Source organism: Neopelma chrysocephalum, unplaced genomic scaffold (assembly GCF_003984885.1).
Source record: "Neopelma chrysocephalum unplaced genomic scaffold, ASM398488v2 Primary Assembly neopelma1_74, whole genome shotgun sequence".
NCBI lineage: Eukaryota > Metazoa > Chordata > Aves > Passeriformes > Pipridae > Neopelma > Neopelma chrysocephalum.
Window position 1 is genome coordinate 7,703,022 of NW_020897735.1, and position 23,404 is coordinate 7,726,425.

General features: G+C 57.0%; 1 protein-coding gene across 1 annotated transcript in view; it reads left to right on the plus strand.

Moving 5' to 3' along the window:
* The first annotated feature begins 8,659 nt into the window (after positions 1 to 8,659).
* The window catches only part of NOTCH1 (notch receptor 1), a 43,808-nt gene continuing 29,063 nt past the window's right edge, over positions 8,660 to 23,404 (plus strand). Inside the window, exons 1-2 of the mRNA XM_027687799.1 lie at positions 8,660 to 8,791; positions 10,508 to 10,589. Coding sequence (XP_027543600.1) covers positions 8,734 to 8,791; positions 10,508 to 10,589 — 140 coding nt within the window. The 5' untranslated portion in view covers positions 8,660 to 8,733. The remainder of the gene's footprint in view (positions 8,792 to 10,507; positions 10,590 to 23,404) is intronic.

A 23,404-nucleotide genomic window follows, 5' to 3' on the forward strand; every position in this document is an offset into this window, starting at 1 on the left:
CCACACGTCTGGGGTCCCGCCGTGGCAGCACTGCCCCCAGCCCTCTGGGCAGCCCCTGCAGTGCAGGGACTTGGCTGGTGGCTGCGACCACCCGCGTGGCAGCAGCGAGGGGTCTGTGGCTGGTGCCCCGGCCCCGCCACCTGCCCAGAGGTCAGCGGCCACGACCAGGCGCGGACGGCTAATGCCTTTTGTCCCAGCCTGACTTTTCCCCTCCCAGCAGGATTAGGATGGGATGACCGAGCAAGGAGGCCCCTAATCCCATTACAGACCCTGGCGCAGCCCCGTCGGGCAGCCCTGGGAACCGGCCTCGGCACTGGGAAGGCGATGGGTGAGGAAGCAGCCTGTGCTGCCGCCATCCCACTCAGCCCCATCTCCAGCAGTTTTCCCAAAACCACTTTGCTCTGTGCTTGCAGAGCACTGAGCACAACGCCTTGGTGTGTACGGGCAGCAGGAGGCACACGGGCACCCCCGACCTCTGTCAGTAGGGCTCACATCCACACACCCAGCAGCATTTGGAGCAGGTGGCCCCAAGCCCTTTTGGCCCATTTGGCCCATTTGGCTCACTTGGCTCATTTCTCCACGGGGGTTGCAGCTGAGCGGGCAGCAAACCTTCTCCCGCCTGGAGAGAGAGTTGTTTTTCTCCCCCGACAGTTGCGAGGAGCCGTGTTTGTCTTTCTGTCCCTTCCTGTTTACTCGCCGCCATCAGGACGCGCTTTGATGTGTTTATGCTGCTGGACATCCGTGGGAGCATCGTCCCGTGCAGCTCCCTGTTCCACGGGGCAGGACTGTGGCTCCATCCACAGGAACTTGGCAGAGCCCACGTGTCACAGGGGCACGGCCCCGGCGAGGTGCCAGAGCAGGAGGGAGCAACACACCACCACCCTCGGCAGCTCCTACGCTCCAAAGTCCAGGCGACAGCACGAGCCCAGCCCGGCCGTGCCACGAGTTGCTCCGACAGGCACAAGCTCCTGCCAGAAGTGGGGAGCTGGTGGTGGTGTGGGGGCCCCACCAGGCAGCATTGCCATGTGCTGGGGCAGGGGGTTGACCCCACCCATCCGGCGGGTCCAGGTGTGCACGGATCCCCCCCTTGCACCCCCTCCCACTTCCCCCCTGGCTGTGAGTGTCCCCGCCCCGTGCAGGAGCCGCTGCATTTGAAAGGTCACCGGGCTTTGAAGTCACCGGCTCAGGGCGGCAGAGGAGGGATCACACCTTGCTGGCACCTCCTGGCCGGCCGGTTCCCAGCCCGCCACCCGCGCCGGCCCGTGCCACGGGCAGAGGTGCTGCCGGGGGGTGGTACGGCACACGGCCCGGCCCGTGCCACCAGCCCCGTGCCTGCACCGTCCCTGTGCCACAGCCAGGACCCCCAGAACCCCCATCCTGCTGAGAGAGGCAGTGGGCAGCAGCCCTCGCCAAGCAGGAGTGACCTGTCCCCATGAAGGGAACCCCCACAGGGGGGACAAAGGATTGTGGTGTCACAGGGGTTTTTGGTTTATTTATTTTTCGGCCTAAACATAGAGAAAAAAAGTTGATTTAGGAAAGCCAGTAGGTGCAATCTTCTTGGACTTCAGCAAAGTTTTTTATACTGTCTCTCACAGTATCCTGCATAGGGCCAGGAGCTGCGCTCGATGGGTCCCTTCCAACTCAGCATATTCTATGGGTATATGAAACCCTACAATGATCTTCCTGGAAAGAAATCGCTCACCTACAGCTCTGCATGGGCAGAGTCTGGGGAATGGGCTCTGGGGCTCCTCTAAACTCTTTGGCACTGGCTGTGGCACCACCAAAGCCCCCGAGCACAGCCCATGTGGTGGGAGCCACCAGTGTCCCAGCATGAGGGATGCACTGGGCAGGAAGGGAGTTTTCCTGGGGCTCCTGGGTGCACCCAAACCTGGTTCAAGGGAGTCTCCCCTTCCTCCCTCCCTCCCTCCCTCCCTCCTTTCCTCCCTGCCAGGCACGGAGCCTTCTGGGATGGGGCACCCCACGATAACGCAGGCGGCTCCAGGAGGCAGCCGGTGCCCTCCAGCCTCTCCTCTCGCAGCGGAAACGGCATCTTTGAGCCGATTTCTCCTGGTTCCCTTCTTCGTGTGCCTGGCTTTGATTCGCGGCCGAGCCCTGTGATAATGTGGCTGCCTGGGAAGGAAGGGAGTAGAAGGAACTGGCTATTATGTTTGGCCCCTCTCCAGGAGGTGTTTTTGCTGGGAGGCACCAAGGTCAGAGCTGGGTGGGAAGCATTCCCCAACAGCAGCCCTCACACATGTGCCTGGCCGTGGCGGGGGGGACAAAGGAGCTCCTGCCCCACCCCGGCACAGGGCAGCCATCCGGGGTCCCACGGCCCAACACACCCTGCACCAGCACAGAAGGTGTGCAGTCCCCTCTGCATGTTTTCCAGGGGGAAAGGGCTGCTTTGAAGCCGCTCTGGAAAGTGAAACATCTCCAAATCTTCCCGTTTCCATGCGGAAGGAAAGAGGGGGCGGTGGGTGGGAGCGCCCGTGAACGCAGCAACAGCAAAGGCCGGGGGTGCGGAAAGTGCTTTTTTACCCTCTTTTTGTAATCGCTTAAGAATTCCAACTGGCTTCATCCCGGCGCAGGAGCTCCCAAGTCCCGAATCCCACAGCTGTGAGAACAGACCTGGCACTGAACTGCCCCTGAAACTACCTGCTGGCGTCGGTGGCATCCCAGGACCCTGCAACCCGGCCCCCCAGGCCAGCGCTGCGAGAAGGGGCACGCCCGGGTCTCCGGGAGCGACGTCTCCCAGAAAACCTGCCCGAAACCCGCGCGGGGCGAGTGTCCGCATGGCATGACGTCTTTCTTGAGCGTGTGCCCTGGGAGAGGCGAATCCCAGCAGTGGGGAGCCGGGTGAAACTGCGGGGATGCCAGCGTGACTTGGATGAGCTTGGCATCGCACGGCGGTCCAGAAATCCAGTATCAGGTTCATGCCCGGGCTTGTGCACAGAGACTCACGCTTGGGTTTTCGCTGCTGTGAGCGATGATTTTCGATTATTTAATGGAGATATCAGGAGAGGTTTAATCCTGGCCCCTCCACGCACTGCGGTGAGCAATTTGTTTAGTGAGATGATGCAAAGTGCCTCGGCAGGAAAAGGAGGAATGGAATAAAAAGCAAAGAAATGGAGGGGTTTGAAAGGAGATGCACATGAAACAGGATGTAAACGCATCCTGCGTGTCCTCAGGGCTGGGGCAAGGCTGGGCTGGGGTCTGCACTTTGAGACAGTTGGGGTCACCACCTCCCACGTGGGTGAGAGTTGGTGGGTGCAGAGCTACCCCCACCCCTGAGCTTGGTGTCTGTGACACCCTGAGGAATCACCCCAGTGAGAGACAGCACACAGGGTCTGCAGCATCCAGGTGCAGGCAAGGACAAGAACAGCATGGAGGGAACAGGGACATGCACCAAAGGACAGGGGGACTGCATCTCCAGCAGCCCATCCCGTAAGGACAAGCACATTGTCACTCACAGCCCCATAAACCACATGAGCCTCTGTTTACACAACAGAGAATGTTTCAGTTGTTTTATGGAGGTGGAAAGGAACAGCACAGGGGCTGGCAAGGCCAGGGCCGGGCTGAGCGACGCCTGCCCAGCACCTGCTGTCCCCTCACAGCCCATAAAGATATTTTATTTTAAATGTGACACAGATTTTACAGCGCAATAGAGCAGCAGCACCTTTCACCCAGGTACAAATCTGCTCCTCCGGGACGTCTCCCTGCCTGTCGCTAATCCCTGGGTGGGAGTTCCTGAGCTGACTTTACACTCCGAGAAACGATGGCCAAGAGCAACCCTGCAATTAAAACCAGTTTCAGCAGCCCGTGAGGAGGAAAACCCCGCAGGTGCCAAGCCTGGTGCAGCAGCCGTGCCAGGGCAGGGACACACATGGCACTGACTTCCACCCAGGGCAGTGAGGACTGAGTGTCCTCTGTCCCATCCCAACCCTGGACACCCTGATGGGACCAAATCCCGCTGCCAGAAGGAAAGCTGTCCTCTATGGCCAGGTGCTGCCAGAGGTGCTGCCATCACGCTGCCAGGGGGATGGCACAGTTGGCGTGATTTATCTTGTGGCCATCCAGGCACAATCCTCCAGTCAGCTATTGAAGAAAAATAAGATTAAAAAAAAAAAAATCAGGATTTAGACCATTCTTGCAAATCCAGCCTCATTTCCCTGGTGCCCGGGAGAATCACAGCTTAATCCCATTATGGAGCAGCTTTGGGATAGTTTTACCTCGTGGACTCCAGGACCGGCGCGTTTTTATCTGCTCAGACTTTCCAGGATGCTCTACCCACTTTGATTCATGCTTAATTACTAAAAATTAGGCTCTTTCAGAGCGGGGGGGGGGGGGGGGGGGGTGCATGTACCAGCGTGAGGAGGGCTAACCCCCCATGCTGCTCCAAAACCCGGGCGGCAGAGCAATGCCAAGCCAAGCACGGCGGGGAAAGCAGGAGAGATCCAGTTTGATGTCTGCCTTATCAGTCTTATTTTTATTGCACTGAAGGTATAAGAGCAAAATATTGATTGTGATGATAAAGAGATGAAAGTGTCAAGAAGGAATAGGCACACAAGTTACTCAGGCGATTGGAAGCCGCGTTGGTTGTATTTAACAGGCATTTGCCATTAAAAAAAAACGCCTGTTTTTATTTAAATAGCCTCGGGCAAATTTCTCACTAAACCAACTTTCCCACGCCAGCCCAGTGCTCTAACTCTGGTTTTTGGCAAATTTTTTCCTGAGCTGTCAAGGCAAAATATATATAAGAATGCTGGTCTCACTTAGGTTTTTTTCCAGCCCCTGGAGACATGAAAATAATTTACAGATGTGCATTACCTGTTTATATTTGTATTAAGTTTTGCTTAACGGACATAATTTTCTTAGCTTGCAGTAACAAAAAAATATTCCCAGAGTTTCACTCATTTAATTTTAACTTATTAAAACTTTTAAACATGTGTGGAGGTTTCATGTTTTTAAATCACTAATCACATGGACAGTTGCCAAGGTTTCTATTAAAGCCTTTCACAAACGCTATTTTTAAAAGGACCTAAAATCCCATTATTTTTAACCCCTGAAGACCACTCAGAATAAAAAAGTTTCTTTGGATTTATGTCTTATCCACCTCTTATTGCAAAAAGATTTATGCTGAGCGCTGACTTCTGCCTTCCTCCCTTTTTAACTTTTCTTGGTAGGAGTCTCTGGAGGAGGCGTCCGGGAGAAGGAAACTTGAGGAGTTTCCCTGCAAGGATTTTGCTCCAGATCACCCAGTACCAGGAGAAGGATGGAACCAGATTAAGGCGGGATATCTCACAGCAGCGCCTGGCTGGAGGAGTCATCCTCGTGCCGAGACACTCATGGAAAACCACAGAGGACCCTTTTACCTCCCCCATGGCAAAGCCTTCCCCCAGGCAGAGCCCCAGCACTGCAGGGTCACAGAGCCCCCGGGGTGATGGCAATAAATAGATGTATTTGACCTTCTGTGCTCAGGGGATGAGGCGACGCGGCTGCGCAGCCGCACGCCTGGGTCTGTCTGTGTTTATCCACAGCCGTGTCCCTGGACACACAGACCCTCCCAACCACGGAGGAAAACCAGGGCCAGGGCTCGCTCATGGCTTCCCACGTGCTCTTTCAGCCCCAGGCCCATGGGGGTCCAGCACTCCAAGAGCAGCCAGTGCCTGGGATGCACAGTTATCCTTCCACTTGGTTCTGCCACCACATCCCGCCGCGCTGTGTGTCCACCAGCATCAACACCTCTCCATCCCCACATGACACAGGCATGGCAGGGACCCCAACAGCCCCATGTCCCCAGGCATGCCCATGATAATCTAGTGGGGCAGGAGGGTCTCTCCCCGGTTTCAGGGATCAAGCCCAGAGCACAGCTGAGCTGAACATGTGGTGCTTTCTGCACATGAGGAACAAGCCCGGGCAAAGCTACGGCCGGTATTTCCAGGCAGGTAGAGCTGAGATGCTCCCTGGGCTCTGACGGGGAGGGAGAAAGGGAGAAGATGGAGAAAGGCAGCAAAGTCTCCATCTCCAAGGATGCCCCAAGGGTGGAAGCCTCAGGCTGTCCTCGCTGCTGCCTCATCTCCAGGTGAGGCTGAAAATGGTGCCACAGTCGTGGTGGCACAGCCAGGGTGGGGGCAGGGGCCACATCCTGCTGTCCAGCTGCTGCCACCCTACTCATGTCTGCAGGGAGGATAAAACAGGGGGACATTCACCTCCTGGAAGTGTCCAAAGCTGGGTTGGACAGGGCTTTGAGCAACCTGGTCTAGTGAAAGGTGTCCCTGCCCATGGCAGGGAACTGGATGAGCTTTAAGGTGCATTCCAGCTCAAACCATTCCATAATTCCATTATTCCCTGCCAAGGGTAGAAAATGACAGTAGAAGAAGGAACATTACAGCCCCATGTCCTTTGGCATCTCTTATTTGTTCTTGAAACACATCAAAGGCCCAGCCTTGTCCCTTCTCTACTGTGACATGAGTAGAGAGAGGAGTGAGCCAAGTGACACGTCTGGAGTGAGCCAAGCAGCATCTCCCTGGGACAACTTCAGGTTTCAAACAGGTCTCGAGCTTCCAGTGGCACCCAAATCCCAAGTGGCACCATGCTCCACACAGAACCCCCACTTCCCAGCCTGGATCAGGGCACTGTTTTAGAGCCCAAGTGAGGAGGAGCAGGGAAGGAGGGAGCTGCGGGAGCGAGGTACCGCTGCAGGGCTCGTGCCTTTGATCTGCTGAGCAGACTCTGCCCTTCGGTTTGTTTAATTGTTTCACACTTGCTCTGGAAATAGTTTACAGCAGGAAGCAGTGGGATAACAGCGGGGCTGGCATGGGATGGGATGAGCCTGGGGGGCTGGCGGAGAGGTGCCCTGTGATGAGAGACACAGATGACCACCATGTCACCTCCTTCCCGTTAACCCCTTGCTGACCCTCCCTCCTCTTCCTCTTTCCCAAGCTTTCAGCCAAAGGCTGTCAGCCATCCCTCCACATCCCCCTGTTTGGGAGCTGTAAAAGAGCCATGGCCTCCTGCAGCTCAGAGGGGCTCGGTGGGAGACCCAGGAGTCCAGTGGGATGTCGATACCCCTGTGCCTGGTTCAGCTGGTACTCCAGCATTAATTCTCCATGCTCCAAGTTTTTGCTCTCCACTGTTGCAGGCACCACAGCCTCGCTGAGCAGGGTTGGCTCCCACAACCCTGTGAGGAAGCATCAGTCACACAGGCTGTTTCTGTTGGCAATGCTCTCTGGGCAGAGCCCTGAGCACCCTCCTGCAGCCACAGCTTGCGGGTAACACCCACAAACAGGTTAAGGGCTTCAACCTGTCCTGGGCTCAGGGCCTGGCTGGATTTCAGGTGGGACGTTCCCATGCCCTGGGACAAGTTGCTTGGTTTGCCATCTTGACTGCAGCACAGAGACAGTTGAGGCAAGAGCAGGGCTCTGGGGGCACAGGGATGAGGGCACAGAGACGCCCCCTTGGCACTGCTGCACACACAGGATGCCTGCACACATCTGGGGGTTGTGGGGCTGCCTCTGGGTTTGGCTTCCCTGCTTCTCCCAGTGTGTTTGTTTATTTGTGGATGCGGCACATGGGGCTGGCCAGGCTCTGCCTGCGAGTTCACGAGTTCACAGCACAAAACAAACAACATCCGACCCAGCTCCGTGCGCGCTGCCTGCACGGATCGGGAAGGTGGGTGGGAAATGGCTCTGTGTACCTGTGTGCACCTGCGTCCTGCTGTGGGTCAGAAGGTGAATCCCACCCCCTGCTTCCCAGTGCAGGACCCTGTGACCCCCAGGGGATGCTCAGCCCAAGCCCTGGTCCCCTGGTACAAACAAACACCCCCATTCCCGTGTGTCCCATGCTTTGGGAGCCCAGAGCCCCTGCTCGGACACGCTGTGGAGACCTGGGTGCTCCTGTGGTCACTGAGTGGGCACTCTGGCCCCAGGGGCTGTGCAGGGGCTGGGGGGGCTGTACTGGGGGGCTGTACTGGGGGGGCTGTGCTGGGCTTCACCGGGACCATGGGGGAACCGCATTGGAATTATGGGGACGGCTGCATCGAGGGTGGGATGAGAGCTGAACTGGGGATGTCCAGGGGCTGCACTGGAACTGTGTGGAGGCTGCTTGGGGGGATCTGCATAGAGGTGTCCGAGGCTGCGCTGGGGCTCTGCTCATTGGAATGCTGTGCTGGGGCTGCGCCGCGGGCTTGAAGGGATTACACGGGGGGGTTGCACCGTGGGTGTCCAGAGTTGCCCGGGGGAGCCTGCACCGGGGGTATCCCTTGGCGGCATCGGGGGCGTCTGGTGGCCGCATACAGGGGGCTGCACCGGAGGTGCCCGGTGCCTGCATGGAAGGAAGGGGCTACCCCCAGGCTGCCCACGGGGGGCTGCGCGGACCCCCCAGCCCCGCTCCCGTCCCACTCAGCGACCCTCGGTGGCGGGAAGGGGGGGTCCCAGTGGCGGCCCCCGGGGCTGGGCAGGGAGGAGCGTCTCGCCCGTGCCGTCCCATCCCCTCCCGTCCCGCCGCGCCCGGCCCGCCCCGCACCGTCCCGTCCCGCCCCCCGCCGCCCGGCCCGGCCCGCCGGGGCTGAGCAGCCGCGGGAGGCGCCGCGTTCGGAGTCTCTGCGCTCGGGCGCGCTGTGTTTGGGGCTCCCGGCGGGGCGGCGCGGACCCGCACCCGCACCGGCTCGGCTCGGCTCGGCTCGGCCGAGGCCCCGCGGATCTATGCGGCTGTGAGCGGCGGGAGCAGAGCGGGATGGAGCGGCTCCTGGCGCCCGGCCTCCTGGTGCTCCTGCTGCCCGCCCTGACGCGAGGTGAGGGCCGCCGCCGAGGCGGGCCCCGCACCGGCCGCCCCGCAGGAAGTTTGCCGGGAGCGGGGCCGGGCGCGGCGGGAGCCCCGGGCACGGCGGGGCACGGCGGGCACCGGAGCACGGCGCCGCCGGGGGGTCCGGGCCGGGAGGATCCCGTGGGAACCGGGACTTGGCTGCTACCGCGGGTTCGGAGCGCCGCGCTCTCGGTGGGGGGGGTCCGGGACGCGGGTCCTCGTGGGAACCGGGGCTCGGTGCCGCGGGATGCGCGGGGACCGCGCTCGGCTCTTGCGGGAGCACCGGAGCTCGGCGGGAGAAGCGGGGCCGGCACCGTGGAGGGACGGAGGGGCTGAGCCCCGCGGGGGTGGCCGGAGCTCGGCGGCGCCGGGGGAGCCGCGGCCGGAACCGTGGAGGGGGGAGCGGGGCTGAGCCTCGCGGCGGCGGCCGGGGCTCGGTGCCCCGAAGGAGGCGCCCGGGGCCACCGCGAACCGGAGCTCGGTGCCGGGGGCTGCCGCGGGGAGCGGCGCTCGCTGCCGTCGGGGGAGCGGAGCTCGGTACCGGGGGGCGCCGGAGAACCGGAGCTCGGCCCGGCGGAGGGGCGCGCGGAGTTTAGGGCGCTCCCGCTGTTGTTCTGCGAGAGCTTTTGACCGTTTTGCAAATTTTTCTCGGTTTCCTGTTTCTTGAAAGTCAGTCGAGGCCCCCCGGGGCCCCCCCCCCCCGGAGCTCCCCCCTCCCGGGGCGGGACCGGGAGCTTCGCCGCAAAGCGCTGCGAGACCGTCGGGGGTGGCGGGTTTGGGGCCGGGAAGAAGAGCCCCAAAAGCGGACGGCGCTGCGGGACAGAGGGGCCGGAGCCCTGCGGTGCTCCCCACGTCCCGGGGCCGAGCTAGCAGCCTGCTCCGGAGAGCCCTGGGAGGGTTTTGGGGAGTGGAGGCAGCGGGGCTGCCCTCGTCCCACAGCGTGGCTGGCAGCCCTCGGAGGCAAAGTTTGCAGGAAGTTGTGCCTGACCGGAGTGGTCCCCAACACCCCACGGGGACACGTGGGGCTGGGACCAGAGCCCCAGCGGGGTGTTCCCGGGGTGCCTGGGCTCGGTGCCCATCCAGGGCACGATTTTGGTTGTGGTGGTGACAGTGCAAAGCTGAAAGGGCTCAATGTGAAACTGCCCCGGCTGCACACGCGTGTCACAGAACCAGTTACCGTGAAGAGCGAGCGGGGCAGAGAAGGGGAAGAGCGAGCCGGGGTGGAAATCGGAAGCGATTCTGGTACTTTCAGCGAGTTGCTGTGGTAACTCTGCAGAATTTGACTCTGAGGGCCAGACAATGAAACCTGTACTCACAGCAAGTTATGACGGGCGACTCATTTCGTTACCGAGTTCGTGGTAACTCATGGGCCCTGGGGCAGATGGTTTTTCCCAAATGGCATTTGTCACTCAAGGGCCTAATCTGGGGTTTCTCTCTGTCAGTCCTCCTGCTGGAGGAGCAGGCACAGCCTACCCTCGAGCCCACCCTGAGTTTATTTTTAGGCGAGCCTCTCAGAGTTGAGGCCACGCGGTCCCCGCCTGCCCCCATCGCCCTGCGGGTGGGGGCTGCTGGGTGCTGTACCCCCTCCTCGCCAGGCTGCACAGGTGCAGGGGGCTCTGGGGGTCTCAGCAAGCCTGTCCCCAGTCTGGGTGACTGCTGCCACCCGGGACCCGTGCTGTGGCTAATGCTGTCCCTCTGTTTGCAGGTTTACGGTGCTCGCAGCTCGCTGAATCCTGCCTCAACGGGGGCAAGTGTGAAACTTTTCCCAACGGGACGGAGGTGTGCCAGTAAGTATGGAGGAGCCAGAGGATTTTCATCTCCCCCGACCAAAGTATTGACATGCATGTTGACTTTGCTTTGAAGGCTCTGGATTTAATAGGGCAAGATGCGTTTTCTTTCCTTGAGTGGCAAGAATAACCTGCTTGTGTAGGAGTCACCGCGAGTTTGGCAGGATCGGGCTTTGTTCCTAGCTGGGTGGAAAAACATGGGCAAAGGGCCATGTTTTGCTGGTGTTAACCTATGCAGACTGCCCTGCTGATGGAGCAGGAGGTAGGGCCAGCCCGCGGCGCTTGTTGGACCGTCGGGCGTGGAGGGAGGCTGTCTGTCTGTCTGTCTTCCAACTACTCCCTCCTGGCCCTGAAGCATTGCCTTTCAGCCCCTTGCAGTTTGTGGGGTAACCAGTACGTCTCCAATAAACACTCAAGAGAGGTTTCATGGCGTGGCTCTGGCTGCTGGAGCTGCCCCAATGATGTCCACGTCCATCCCCAGGGGAGCAGGGCCACCTCCTCCTGCAGCCCTGCCAGTGCTGGTGCCAAGCTCTGGTCTAGCCTGGTGTTCCTGGCGGGACCTGGCACCCAGGCCGGGGCTTTCTCCAAGCTGATTGTGGGGAAACGGATGTGTAAAGCGTTGGGACTCTTTGAAGGACCAACCGACCCACCGCAGCGATGGCCGATTCACTCCAGGCTCCCAGGGAACAATAACCAAGAGAAATGAATAAGACTCCAGCTCCCTTTTTAAAACTATTCCATAAAAGAAATGTGAATGGGCAAGGCTCTGTTTTCCGGCCAGATTTCCCCTCTGCCTGTTGAACGTGGCCTGAGCTGAGAGCAGGCGGGGAGACGTTCCCACCCACCCCAAATTTCCAAATAGGAAGTCCTCGGCGGAGGAACCTGAAGGCATTTCCAATCCCAACCTGTTGAATGGCAGTTTCCCTTGACAATGTGCGTTGCTTTTTTTTGCAAATCCGCCTGGGTGCCGTTACTCTGCCCAGTAGCCGGGCACCTCCCGCCCCCTTCTCCAAGCTGAGCCCCCCAACCCTTTGGTGCAAATAAATCAGCAAATCAATCAGGCACATGAGCAATTTAATGGACAAAGGCTGGGTCCCTTTGTGAGCCACTAATGAATGCACGCCACTTTTTTTTGCACAGAAGCCCTTACCAACGCTTGACGCTCTAAATCTTGTTTTCTTTCATTCAAAGAGCGACAGCTGGGATTCGGTCGAAATTCGGCAGCTATTGTTAAGGGAGGCAGATTAATGCTGTGTGACTAATCATGTATGGCTTCCCAGAATGCCCAACCCTCCACCCCCTCCCCAACCTTACACCCCTCCTTTTCCTTGTGGTCATTCTTTCCTTTTTTTCTTAAGTCTCTGCAACTCCTGATTTACATTTCATGTGCAGATGGTGATGGAATCTAATTAGATCTGATGTGTGCGAGCTCTATTTGGAGAAGCCGCCGAAGTGGGCTTGGGGTGGGTTTTTTTTTAAGAGAAAAAGTTAACTTTATACAACTTCTTGCTTGCTGGCTGTGAATAACTGCCTCTCTCTTGGCTGCAGATGCCGTGATGGCTTCGTGAGTGCGTGTGAGTTATTTTTGCAGGAGCCCAAGGTGTGTGTGCTCGGTGTGTTAAAGCTCTTGTCCTGTGCAGGGCGATGGGGGTAGATATTAGAGGAGGTGCAACTTCCCAAGTTATCTGATAGCAACTTGCAAAACCCTGGTTTTTCACTTGTTTGAATATCTCTTTACGAGGAGTTTTGCTTCCAAGCTCCTTAAACAAAGCAGAGCCAAGAGCACAGATACCAGACGCAGAAAAGCTTGGCACTGCCCTTTGGCGCCTGCGTGAAATGCACCATTTTGGCTGCTGGCCACATCTCTGCTCGGCCTGGCACTTAACAAAGTTTGGCCATAAAGCCCCATTGTGCTGCCCCCACAAATCCAATTAGAAAGTGGAGTGAAATAAATAGCGTATGAGGGAGACGCTACTCCAGTGGACGAGTGTCCTGGTGCTTGTGGCGGGACAGAGCTCGTTGGGTTACGTGGAGACGACTCCGATAACTCCAAACCCGGGTTATCAGCCCTGTTACGGAAAGGGGATCGCCGGTGCGAGACAAGGAGCTTTCTCTGCCTTTATTATTTTGCAGGGGTGGTTTGTAAAGCTCCAGGTGCCTTATCTGGCTTGTCCCTTTGCCAGGCAGTGCGGGGCACGCAGGGCTTTGACTGAATGGAGGGGGCTGAGCGTTGGATCGGCTGGAGGGCTCGCGACAGAAGCGCCCTAATTAAGCTGCTTTGGAGCTGTTTTCCATCTTGGCAGGGTTGTCCGGGTCTTCCAGTGCTGGAAGAGTAACAGCAGCAGAGTTTCCTGTGTCTTGCACAAACCCCAGCTGAAGGCACGAGGTGTTTCTCTCCCAGAGCTGGAGCTTTAAAAGGTCCGGTCTGGAGCTGGTGGCTGCTGCGGGGTTTGACATGAGGTTTCGTGGCACTGGGGAGCTGTGGCATTCCAGAAAAGGCACTAGCCTTTGGCTAAGGCATTTTCCCAGACGAAATGAGAAGGTTTTTCCAAGAGGCAGTTTTGACTTCTAGTGATAGCTCCTAATTAGACTGTTGGATAACTCTAGTTTTGACTGGCATCCCTGCAAATGAGTCGGGCCGATTTTAGCTCGCTGTGCCATGTGACATTTATTCCCAGGACCTCCCTTGCTCCGCTAGTTAAAAGCAGATGGAATGAAAGAGGGCTGAGTTTCCAGCCTCTCACCATTAAAGTCAGAGGAGCTGTGCCTGGGTTGTCATCCTCTTGCCCAGAGAAGCAAACGAGACGGCAAAGGGAAGGAATAAGTTAAATTAATCACTAGGTTTGTGCTGAAAAGGGGGAAAAGTCGGTTTGCTAAAGTACTTCCTCTGTTTATGAATCAGTGTGGTGTTGTAGTTCAGCCAGGGCAATGGCTCCTGAGCTGGTGCCCGTTGCCACCACCAGCTTCCACGGGCAGCGGGCCAGAAACACGGGAAGAAATATTCAGAGGGGGACCATAGCGGGAAGAGATGATTATTTTAGCTCAAAACTCTTTCAGGAGACAACCAGGAAGGCAGAGGAGTGATGTGAGCCCCGCAAGTCTCTGTACCCTTCAAGTTATTCAACTGCTCAGTCATTGTTATCTCATTGTAAAGGGCGGAAGTTTCCTTCTGGTTTGGTTTTTCTCATGTGCTTTAACCCAACGTTATTTCCATGAAATAATAACAAAGAAAAAATGCAGTCTCGGTGCTGGAGAGGAAGAGGGTGGAGTGTTGAACAATCAACCAGAGGAAGCCCTTAAAGAACTAGAGGAGCAGTGATTCAGCCATGTTGAGAACTCTTGGTGGCTCTTTCAAGTCTGATCTCATTCTCGGAAAGAACAAGGTGGAAATGGGTAAGAGGGGAGATTAAAAATACAAAAGTGTCACCTGTTGTGAATTCCAGTGGAAGAGAAACTTAGCTGAGAAGCCCAGCTGGTGAGGTCATTGGGACAGCAGCAGGGGTTTTAGCTCCTTTCTAAAAGGATCTGTTTACACCTCTCCTCTCTGCAAGGTGTCTCGATGGTTATCAGTTGTCTCAGGTGGTTCTACTCTCTCCTGTTCACTTGCCTTGGGATTTTATTGCTTGAGCTGAGGTTTTTCGCTTGATTTTTCTCATGGCTTGGATGGTTGGGATGGGCAGAGGGTTGTACTGCGTGGCCAGTGTGGGTGATGTTCGAGAGATGTCTCAGTGGCTCCCTCAGCAGCACAGAGATGAGCAGGAGAGATGGGGTGCTGCCTGCTGGGATAAATTTGCTCAGGGATGCAGGGGGGATGCAGCACTCACAGTGGCCATCATCACCAGAGATCAGAGGGGCTGCTTCCTGCTGTTTACTCACAGCTGTTAGATGTGTGACCCCAGAGCAGCTTGGCTTGGAAGGGACATTTAAAGGTCACCTGGTCCAGCCCCCCTGCAATGAGCAGGGTCATCTTCAATCTTCATGATGTGATGCAGTGCACGGGGCTCTGCTCCATGGGCAGCTTCTGGGGGTCTCACTTTGTTGTGTGGGGTATGTTTTAATCCACCAAAATCTGTTCTACCTGAACCCCCCGACTCGCTGTCTTCCTCCCTGCTGGCAGCCACAGCACCTCCATTTGTTCCAGCTGATTCTGCATCCCTGGCCTCACCTCCAAGGCTGTTATGGTTTAATGTATGTAGCATGAGGGTGACACGTATAAGTCACTGCAAGACCAGGCTATGCACCAATTAAGGGCTCGGACAACATAATCAGGAAGCAGTTAGCAAGTTTTAAAATAACATTGTTTGGAAATTAACCTGCTTTTTCCAGGCCTGGAGGTGTGGTGAGCCTCGTTTTTGCTCGTGTTGGTAAGGTGTCCCAAGTGGTAACGGCGTGTGTACATGAGTGGAATGTGAAATTTATAGAGCATCAGCGTGTTTAACGAGGGAGTAGCCTCGGGGTGCAGTCAGGGAGAGCTGGTACACTCTGGATCTGGATGGAGACTTCTCTGTGGTTAACATGCTGCCAAACTCCAGGTGAAGGTTTTAGACCACGTATTGGGGCTGTGGAGTGGAAGAGCCTCTGGGATACAGCTTAACTCCCCCTTGGAAATCAGACCTGCAGTGGGATCTCAGTTGAATCCTGCCTCCATCCCAGCAGCCGAAAAGGTGTTCAGGGTCCACCTGCTGCACTCAAGCTGTGTCCAGTCATCCCTGAGGACTGCCCAGCTCCTGCTGCCACCTGGGATGAGGCAGCACCATGGGGACTTGGGCTGCTCACTCACTGCTCCCCAGGCTGGTCCTGGGCTGTTCCCGCAGCTCTTTGCTTTGGGGTCCAGGGTTAGAAAGTCCATCAGGCCAGAGAGGTGATGGTTTGGGGTGATTCCAGATGCTTCTTGAATGGTGTTTTCATCTCATTACAAGCCCTTGGCACATGGTGCTGAGCCCCAGTGCCTGAAGGATGGTGCTGCAGCCACCCAGCTCAGCAGCTGTGCCCAAATCCTACCAATCCCTGATGCTGTCTTGCTGCATGGTATCCTTAAAAGTTCAGATTTGCTGTGGGGAGAAGGCATCCCAGCTTTCCCAGACCATCTGTCCTGGAAGGGCACCATCCTGCAGTGCTGGGCTCCTTGGGGTTGGCCTGGAGAGGTGCTGGCAGCAGCAGGTTGGTGTTATTCCCATCTCAAAGCCATTGGTGTTGTGTTGGGTGCTCACCAGCCCCGGGCTGTGCTCGCACTTTGGTGTGGGGTAAAACTGCAGCTACTGGCATCAGCCAAAGATCTGGAATAAGCATAGAAATGCTGCTCTGGTGTTGAGGGGGAATGTTGCATCCTTGATTGCTGAGTATCTGGATGTGGAGGCACCCAGGAGCAGAGAGGTGTGAGGGTCAGGCTGTGCCTTGGCACCCCTGGCATTCTCAGTGTCCGATCAGGGTCGCAGAGTTGGGAGCTGAAGGGCTTTGGAAGCCCCAGTTGGATCTCCATATCACAACTCTCTTTGCACATCTGTTGTGTGCGGTGTTGGGAAGTCTTGGCAGCACCCTGCTGGGTCTCAGTGACACCAAACCCCATGGCAGCTCCCATCTGCCTGCCTGCAGAGCCCCAGGACAGTTAGAGATGCCCAGCTGGTAACACCCCAGTGTTTAACACCTGGCTCCTGCTGGTGGAGCAGCTCAGTGCTGCTTCCAGGTGACCATCTGGCCAGGGGTGAAGGTGCCTGTTCACACCTGCACACCCATGTGTGGACTCTGCCTTCCTCAGAGTGTGGCAGCACCCAGACCTGTTGCAGCATCTCTGTCTACAGCTCTAGTGCTTGTCCTGTGGGTCAGATCCTCTCCTCTCACCCCCTCATGCTGGCAGGCACCCCATGGGCAGGGGTCTGCCTTATGGGATGGGGTTGGGGTTCCCACATACCTCCAGCAAGGTGTGCTTAGTGCCTCAGTTTCCCTCCATTTGCAGTTGGTTGCCTGAACATCAAAACCTGTCTCAGTGCAAGAAGGAGCAGCACAACCTGCCAGCTGCATCCTGGTTCAGGGAGGTGAATTAGGTGAGAATTGTGGAATGGTTTGGGTTGGAAGGGACCTTAAAGACCATCTTGTTCCAACTCCCTGCCGTGGGCAGGGACATTTTTCACTAGGCCAGGCTACTCTAAGCCCCATCCAACCTGGCCTTGGACACTTCCAGCGATGGGGCAGCCACAGCTTCTCTGGGCAACCTGCTGCTGATGGTGGTTCCCACTGGTAAATGCAGTGCTTGGTGTGAGAGAGACAGGAGTAAGGCCTGTGTGAGGCATTGGGGATGGGGGAGAGATGTTTGGCTGGGCCATATGGGGAGCTCTGCCCCCCAAAACAGAATATTTGCAGCTGGAAGGGACCTACAATGGTCATCAACTGATGGGGCAGCAGCCGTGCCCACTACTTTTCATGCAGTGGGGTTTGTGCCGTGTCCAGCGTTGGTGTCTGTTGGGAATCATAGAATCACAGAACATCCCGAGTTGGAAAGGACCCCCAAGGATCATTGAGTCCAGCTCCTGGCCCTGCTCAGAACAGCCCCAACCTTCCCCCATGTGCCCTGGGACAGGGTGGTGGTGAGAAGCTCTCGGTGCGCGCTCGGGGTGTGCCTCCCTCGCACAGCAGTAATTAATGTCTGCTTTAAGCTTTCACCCGTCACGTCCTCCCCTTCCCCCCATGGCAGCCTGGAGTTAATATTGGAAAAGCCAGTTAAACAGTTAATGTTTAGGCCCTGGTTATTAGGCTCTTGCACATTTCCAGCAAAGGGAGCCGAGCTGCATTTTAATGGGAAACTTTCATGCTCGGTCAAGTTGCAAAAATTTATTTGCGCAGGAGTCATTTTCTTTTAACAAGTTTTCACCCTAATTCCCTTCCCCAAAATCTGAATTTAATGGTATTTATATGGGAAATGGATTTATTAAGTTTTAATGATGCTATAACGTTGCCCTTATTTAATAGAAGGGGCACCCTGCAGGCAAGTGGCCCGGTGGTGGTGGGGTGGGAGGGCTGGGTGCTGGAGGGGCACCCATGGGCTGGGCAGCCTGTTGCTTTGAGCTTGATCTAAAGTCAGTGTAGCTGAGATTGGCAGTGCCAGGTTTGCTTGGACCTCCTGAGCTGTGCAGGATCAGTCCCTGGCTGTTGGAAGGGCTGAGCCTTGCGTCCAGCTGCCAATTCCTCCTCATCCTCCACTGTGGCTCCTGGTGTGATGTGGCACTACCTGTGTCCACCACAGCTGTCCCCAGGAGAAGCACGGAAAGGAGCCTTTGGCATTGGGGCTCTTGGCTTTGTCAGCTGCTCTGTCCCATGTCCCCTTGCTGAGAGAGCTGGTGTCAGCAGGGTGATGGGAACCCCAAGGACCACATTCTCCCCGAGTGTTGAGTATTTGTGAGTGTCCAATGGTTTATTTTAAGATGGAAATTTTCTGCTGTTGATGACCAGCCACGGAGGAGATCATGGACCAGTGTTCCCACCCCACCAGTGCATCCTTGCACGGGGGATCGGAAGGACACCCTCCCAAAGGCACTCATGGGTGGTTAACCCATTGGATGGCTCCTCTTGAGCAGGTGGAGGAATGTGGCTGCCCACAGTGGGATGTGCCACGCCATCAGCTCCCAGTTCCCGCCCTCACACCCACTGCCCGACTTTGGGGCGGGCTGGGAGAGTGACCCCGCGGGGGAGCAGCCCGGGAGGAGGGGGGGAGCCTCTCCCTGGCCCCCAGCCCCTATTAAAATGTTAGACACAGACCTCCAAGTCAAAAGGCAGGGCGACAGACGGCCCTTTCACAGGGCCTGCTGCTCCCCACAAAAGGGGGGTTTCCAGGGGAGGGGGGCAGGAATGCAGGCTGCGGCCGGAGGGCAGAGCCGCCACCATTGTCCCTGCTCCCTCGGCGAGGGCGTCATGTTGACACAGGGATTTCTGCCGGCAAAAGGTGTCGGAGGCAGAGTCTTCCCTCCCTCCCTCCCTTGCCGTTTCCTTGGTTAAACTCAGCGGCCAACAGAAATCCCGGGATACAGATCCCGGGAGCTGATACCCGTCTGCTCGGTGGTGCTTTACATCCCTCAGCACATGGTTTCCAAGTGGGCAAGGGTTTTGTTGCTCTTAACAATTTTTGGGAGCTTTGCTTGCAAGGGGAAACCAGCAGCTTTGTGGCCATGAGCTTGGGGGGGAGCTGGATCCGTCACTGTCTGGCCATTGCCACCTTTGCCCACTCCCCATCTCACTGAAACATCCCCGGCAGGAATTCCTCTGGCTTTCGGTTGGGTTTGTGCCGCAGGGGCATCCGTGTGCTCTGCTAAACCCCCCTCTCCTCTTTGTTTATAAATATTGGAGCTAAATTTAGCTTGTTTAAACTTTTGGTGGCTGTTCAGATCCTAATTGTAGGTTTTATGTTCAGGATTAGAAGAGTGGGATGGTGGGGTCACGCGTGGGAGTTTTCCATATTTGGCTCTCAGGCTGCGCGGTGTTTAACCAAGACTTGGTTTGAGGGGGAAAGGGGAAAAAAAAGAGAGTTCATCATTTCCTTAGAGAGGTGTGACACCAGTGCCAGAGCTCTGGGAGCACAGCACTGTAAATTCACTCTGCACAGGCAGCAAGTGTGGACAGCACTGGGTCCAAAGCGGGGAAAAATGGGCATTTACCCCAAAAGGGATAGGGAAGGGAGAGTGGCCCTGGGCACCAGCAGTGCTGGGCTGGCGGGCAGCCTGGGGAGGTGGAAGTTCCTCACCTCCCCCAAGTTCTGACTTTTCCTTCTGCTGGCTCAAAGAAGGAAGCGTTTTTAAAGGGGAAAAGTTTACAAATGAGAAACCAGAGCAAGGAGCAGTTGCAGGGAGTGCTCTGAGATGCCAGAGGTGCCGGCAGCACCGCAGAGGAGGAAAAGAGTTGGGTGCCATACTGGTGTTTGATGGGCACACTGGGCACCGTTGGCACTTGTTGGAGGACCTGCCCCAGGAAAGCCACCCCTGTCCCGTGGATGGGTGGTGGGATCATGTGCTGGCCTCAGCCCGGGCTGTGTTCCCTGGGGATCCTCTGCTGGAAGCACATCCTTCATGGTGGCCCCATAAATGGGCTCCTCCAAGAGAAGGAGCAGGGGCCGGGATGAGCGGAGTGAGCCGAGCTCCCACAAACAATGGGGCCGTGCAGCTTTACACCGGGAGAGGATATAAAAAACATCAACTGGGGAAAACAAATATTTCATAGCAGCCATTGTTGAGGGTGGGAATGAGGCGAGTTTTGTCTTGGGCTCTTCCTTCGACATCTTTCATGTTTATTGTGAATGAAGCTCCATTGAAAGGCAGCTCCTTCCCAGGTAGCCAGTTACCACCCGGTGAATAGCCTGGCCACTCTGCTTAGTAATGGGATTATATTGTTTTTCATTACAATGGGAACTTTGATTCCCAAACTATCCTGACTAATGTCTGTTTAAGGAACAAAGCCATTTTTTTCCCTCTCCCTTCAAGCTCGTAGGAGGAACTGGGCTGTAGCACGTTTTTCCCCGCTCCTGTCCATGAGCATATCCAGGTTTGGGAATTCCTTTAGTTTCTCTCCAGATGAAAGTCTGGATCTTAAAATCTCAATTAGATGGCTTGGGCTAGGTCAAAAATGAAATGGAACAAGAAAAAAAAAAACACATCAAAGACTTGGGATTGCAGTTTGCTTTTTTAATTAAACAAGAGTGGAGATCTGCTCCTGCTTTATTAACCTGATGTCACTTGGAGTAACCTGCTGCTTTGCCAACCACCTCCCTGTGTGAAACTCTGCTTTTTTCCCAGGCTGGTGTCCCAGAGTGTTTAATAAAGCAGGGCCTGGATGGGACTTCTTAAAAAACCACCAGTTTGGTCTCGTGCTGGGTTTTGGTGCTGGGAGCTGCGTCGCGGCCGCTGGAGGTTTCTGTGGGGCCGTGCCGGCGCCGGGGCAGCTTTGGGGTGCATCACCCAGTCGGGGTGCCCCACATGGGTGAGGGGAGCTGGGCAGCTCTGCCTTCATGCCTTGGCTCTCCTGGGAGCTGTGGCAAAGCCTTTGGTTTCTTAACGGCCGCGTGTGCCAGAAACCACAGAGCGAAGCTGCAGGTGAGGCGCGGTGAGCCCGGCCGTGCCTGCTGCTGGAGGGGGCTCGAGCAGCCCCCAGCCCCTGCCTGCCAGGGCAGAGGGAGCATCCACAGCCCCACATGCCCAAGGGAGGTCAGGGCAGAGTCCAAAATGTTCCTTGTCTCCCTGCTCCCATTTCCTTCTGCTGGCTCCAGGTGTATCATGCCACCCGAGCAGAGCGGCGGTGCCAGGCCAGGAGTTGTGTGAGAGGTGGGAGCAGAGAGCAGGGTGCTGAGCTCTGCTTCTCCAGCAGGACCGTTTTCCAGACCATTCCCTGGTTCCATAGTATGCTCCTGTGCTGAGCAGGGTGTTTCCAAGGCAGGCTGATGCTGCTGGGAAGCCCTCCTGTAGACAGTAGTACACACCTGTTGCTCTGTGCAGCATGGGAGGGGTTCTTGGGGAGGCAATGGAATAAGAATGAATGGAATAAGATGGAGTAAGAAGCCTGTCTGTTCTCTCAGGGACATGGAGACATATCCCCAAGCACTGGCCCTTTCTCTGCTCGGATTGGAGCCAGGGCAGATCAGGGATCCCTGGGCTGGCAGTGAGCAAACGTGTCTTACGGGGAAGGGTGTAACTTCAGGAGAAAGCTGGGCTGTTGCTTCCAGGCTGTGCCCGGCAGGAAGCCACTGGCACAACTGGAAAGGTGACTCCTGTGTGTGGCTGGCTGATGGAAAAGCAGGCTTCCCTATCACCCAGGGTCTGCAGCTGCTGGGGTGCAGGGGAAGGTGTGGAGCAGGCAGTTGTGGTTCCCTGTCAGCCCGAGGATGACGGTTACCCCGAGAGGTTTGGGGACAGCGGGGTAGGGTTGTCCCACTGCAGCTGGGAGCAGCCTGCTGGGGCTGTGGGCTGTCGTGCAGCTAAGGGAGGCTCTCCTGCGGGTTGTTTCTCCTTCCCTCAGCTGTTGCCAGCAAACATGAGAAATCTGAGTGTCCCGATCACGTTTGGCCACTTGATTCACTCCGCTGGGTCCAGACCACGCTGGCACAGGCATCTGCTGGTCATGCCATGCATTTGTTGGTGCAGAGGGTTCTGGAGGTTCCCCTTGGTGGGGACCCTCTGCACCATGTAAGGTCGTGGTCATGGTTCCTGAACCTTCTCTGCGTTGGAGTGGCTCTCACAGGGACTAGTGGCTCACCTGAGGTTCTGTTCTGAGCCACAGGTACCATGGAGCACAGATCATGGAGCAGAGATTCCCCCAACCCAGCCTGTCAGGGTGGGGCTGCCCCCCATGGTGGGAGACCCCACACCCACCACCTGGGTGTGCTGCTGCCCCATTAGTCTCGAGTACCCCTAAAATGGGGCTTGAGGAAAGACCCGAGCCTCCCCTGCTCAGCTTTCCCACGCTGCTCATACTTTGGGGAAAACAACCACGGCCGTTTATGCTTCCAGCAGATGAGGGTGAGGAAGAGGTTATGTGATAGCAGAGCAGATAAGAGGCAGCCTGGATGCGGGGCCAGGGGGCCAGAATGGGGCTCCCCACTAGCGCCTCCCACAATGTGGGGCTGGCCCCTGATGGGATTGGGATAGGAGACAGCTCTTGCATGTCCAGTGGCCGTGCTCCAGCTTACACCTGGTTTCCATTTTGCTTGATGGCTTATTTTGTGCGTTGTAAGCCTGAGGTGGGTTTTACCTCCAGCCCTGCCACAGTCTCAGGGTCCCTTGGGAGGACGCGCTGGGACCGGACAGGAGAGCAGTGGGTGGTGTGAGCTGCGGGGTGGTGCAGGCTGAGCCCCCACATCCAGGGCATCCCCCGTGCACCCAGCACCTCCGAAACACCCCCCGGCCCCCAGGCTGTGCTTGTGCAGGGCTGACACATCCCAAATTTGAACAAAGCCCCCGTGCCGCCATGCGGGAGCCGTGCTGGGGCGGGGTGGGCTGCGGGAGCGCATGGGTGTCATCTGTGCCGGCCGTGGCAGATGGCAGCTTAGCACAGAAAGGAAAACATTAGTCTTGGGTCAGAGGTCACAGAAACATCTGCCTCGGGATGCTTTCAGTGCCCGCATTGCTGCGGAGGGACAAAACCTGTTGCTGGTGGGTTGGAGGAAAAGCCTTGTGCGCCGCGAGAGGGGACGGAGCGAACAAAGGGCTGGTGGAGCGCGGAGCCACACACAGGGAGCGCCCAGCACGACAGCCGTGGGGTGGGGGGGACTGGGATGGGCACCCCAGCTCTGCCAGCACTGCAGTGGGATGAGGGGGTGCTGGGAGTCACCACAGCCGGGCAAGCAGGCAGGTAGAGCAGAGCTGGGACAGTGGCTTGGCAGCAGAGCTCATAGGTTCTGATACACTCCTGCAACTCATTCATGCTTTTGATTATCCGATCTGCCCAGCTCTCCTGGAGCCTTGCTGGAATAGCTGCAGCGTTGGACCACTGGTTGTAACTCCTTAAGGATGTGCAGCAGACACAACAAATGCACGTGCTCGTGCTGAGCAGAGCCAGATTTGGCCTGGGCTCGGTGCTGGGAGCAGGGTGGGAATTTGGGGCCGCTGTTCCCGTTCCCAGGCTGTCCCCCGGGACTTGCTGTCTGACCTTGGACGAGGCCTTCTCCATCACCCTTCACACTGGCCATGAATCATGCTGGAGATTTATGGGTCGGCAGCGCGGTGCATTATTAATGTGCCTCCCCCTCACGCGGGTGCTCACTCTGGGCCAGCATGGAGGGGGAAGACACATCCCAGCCCAGAGCTGTGGGAATCCAGCCCCCAGCCTCTGCCTGACCTGCCCTG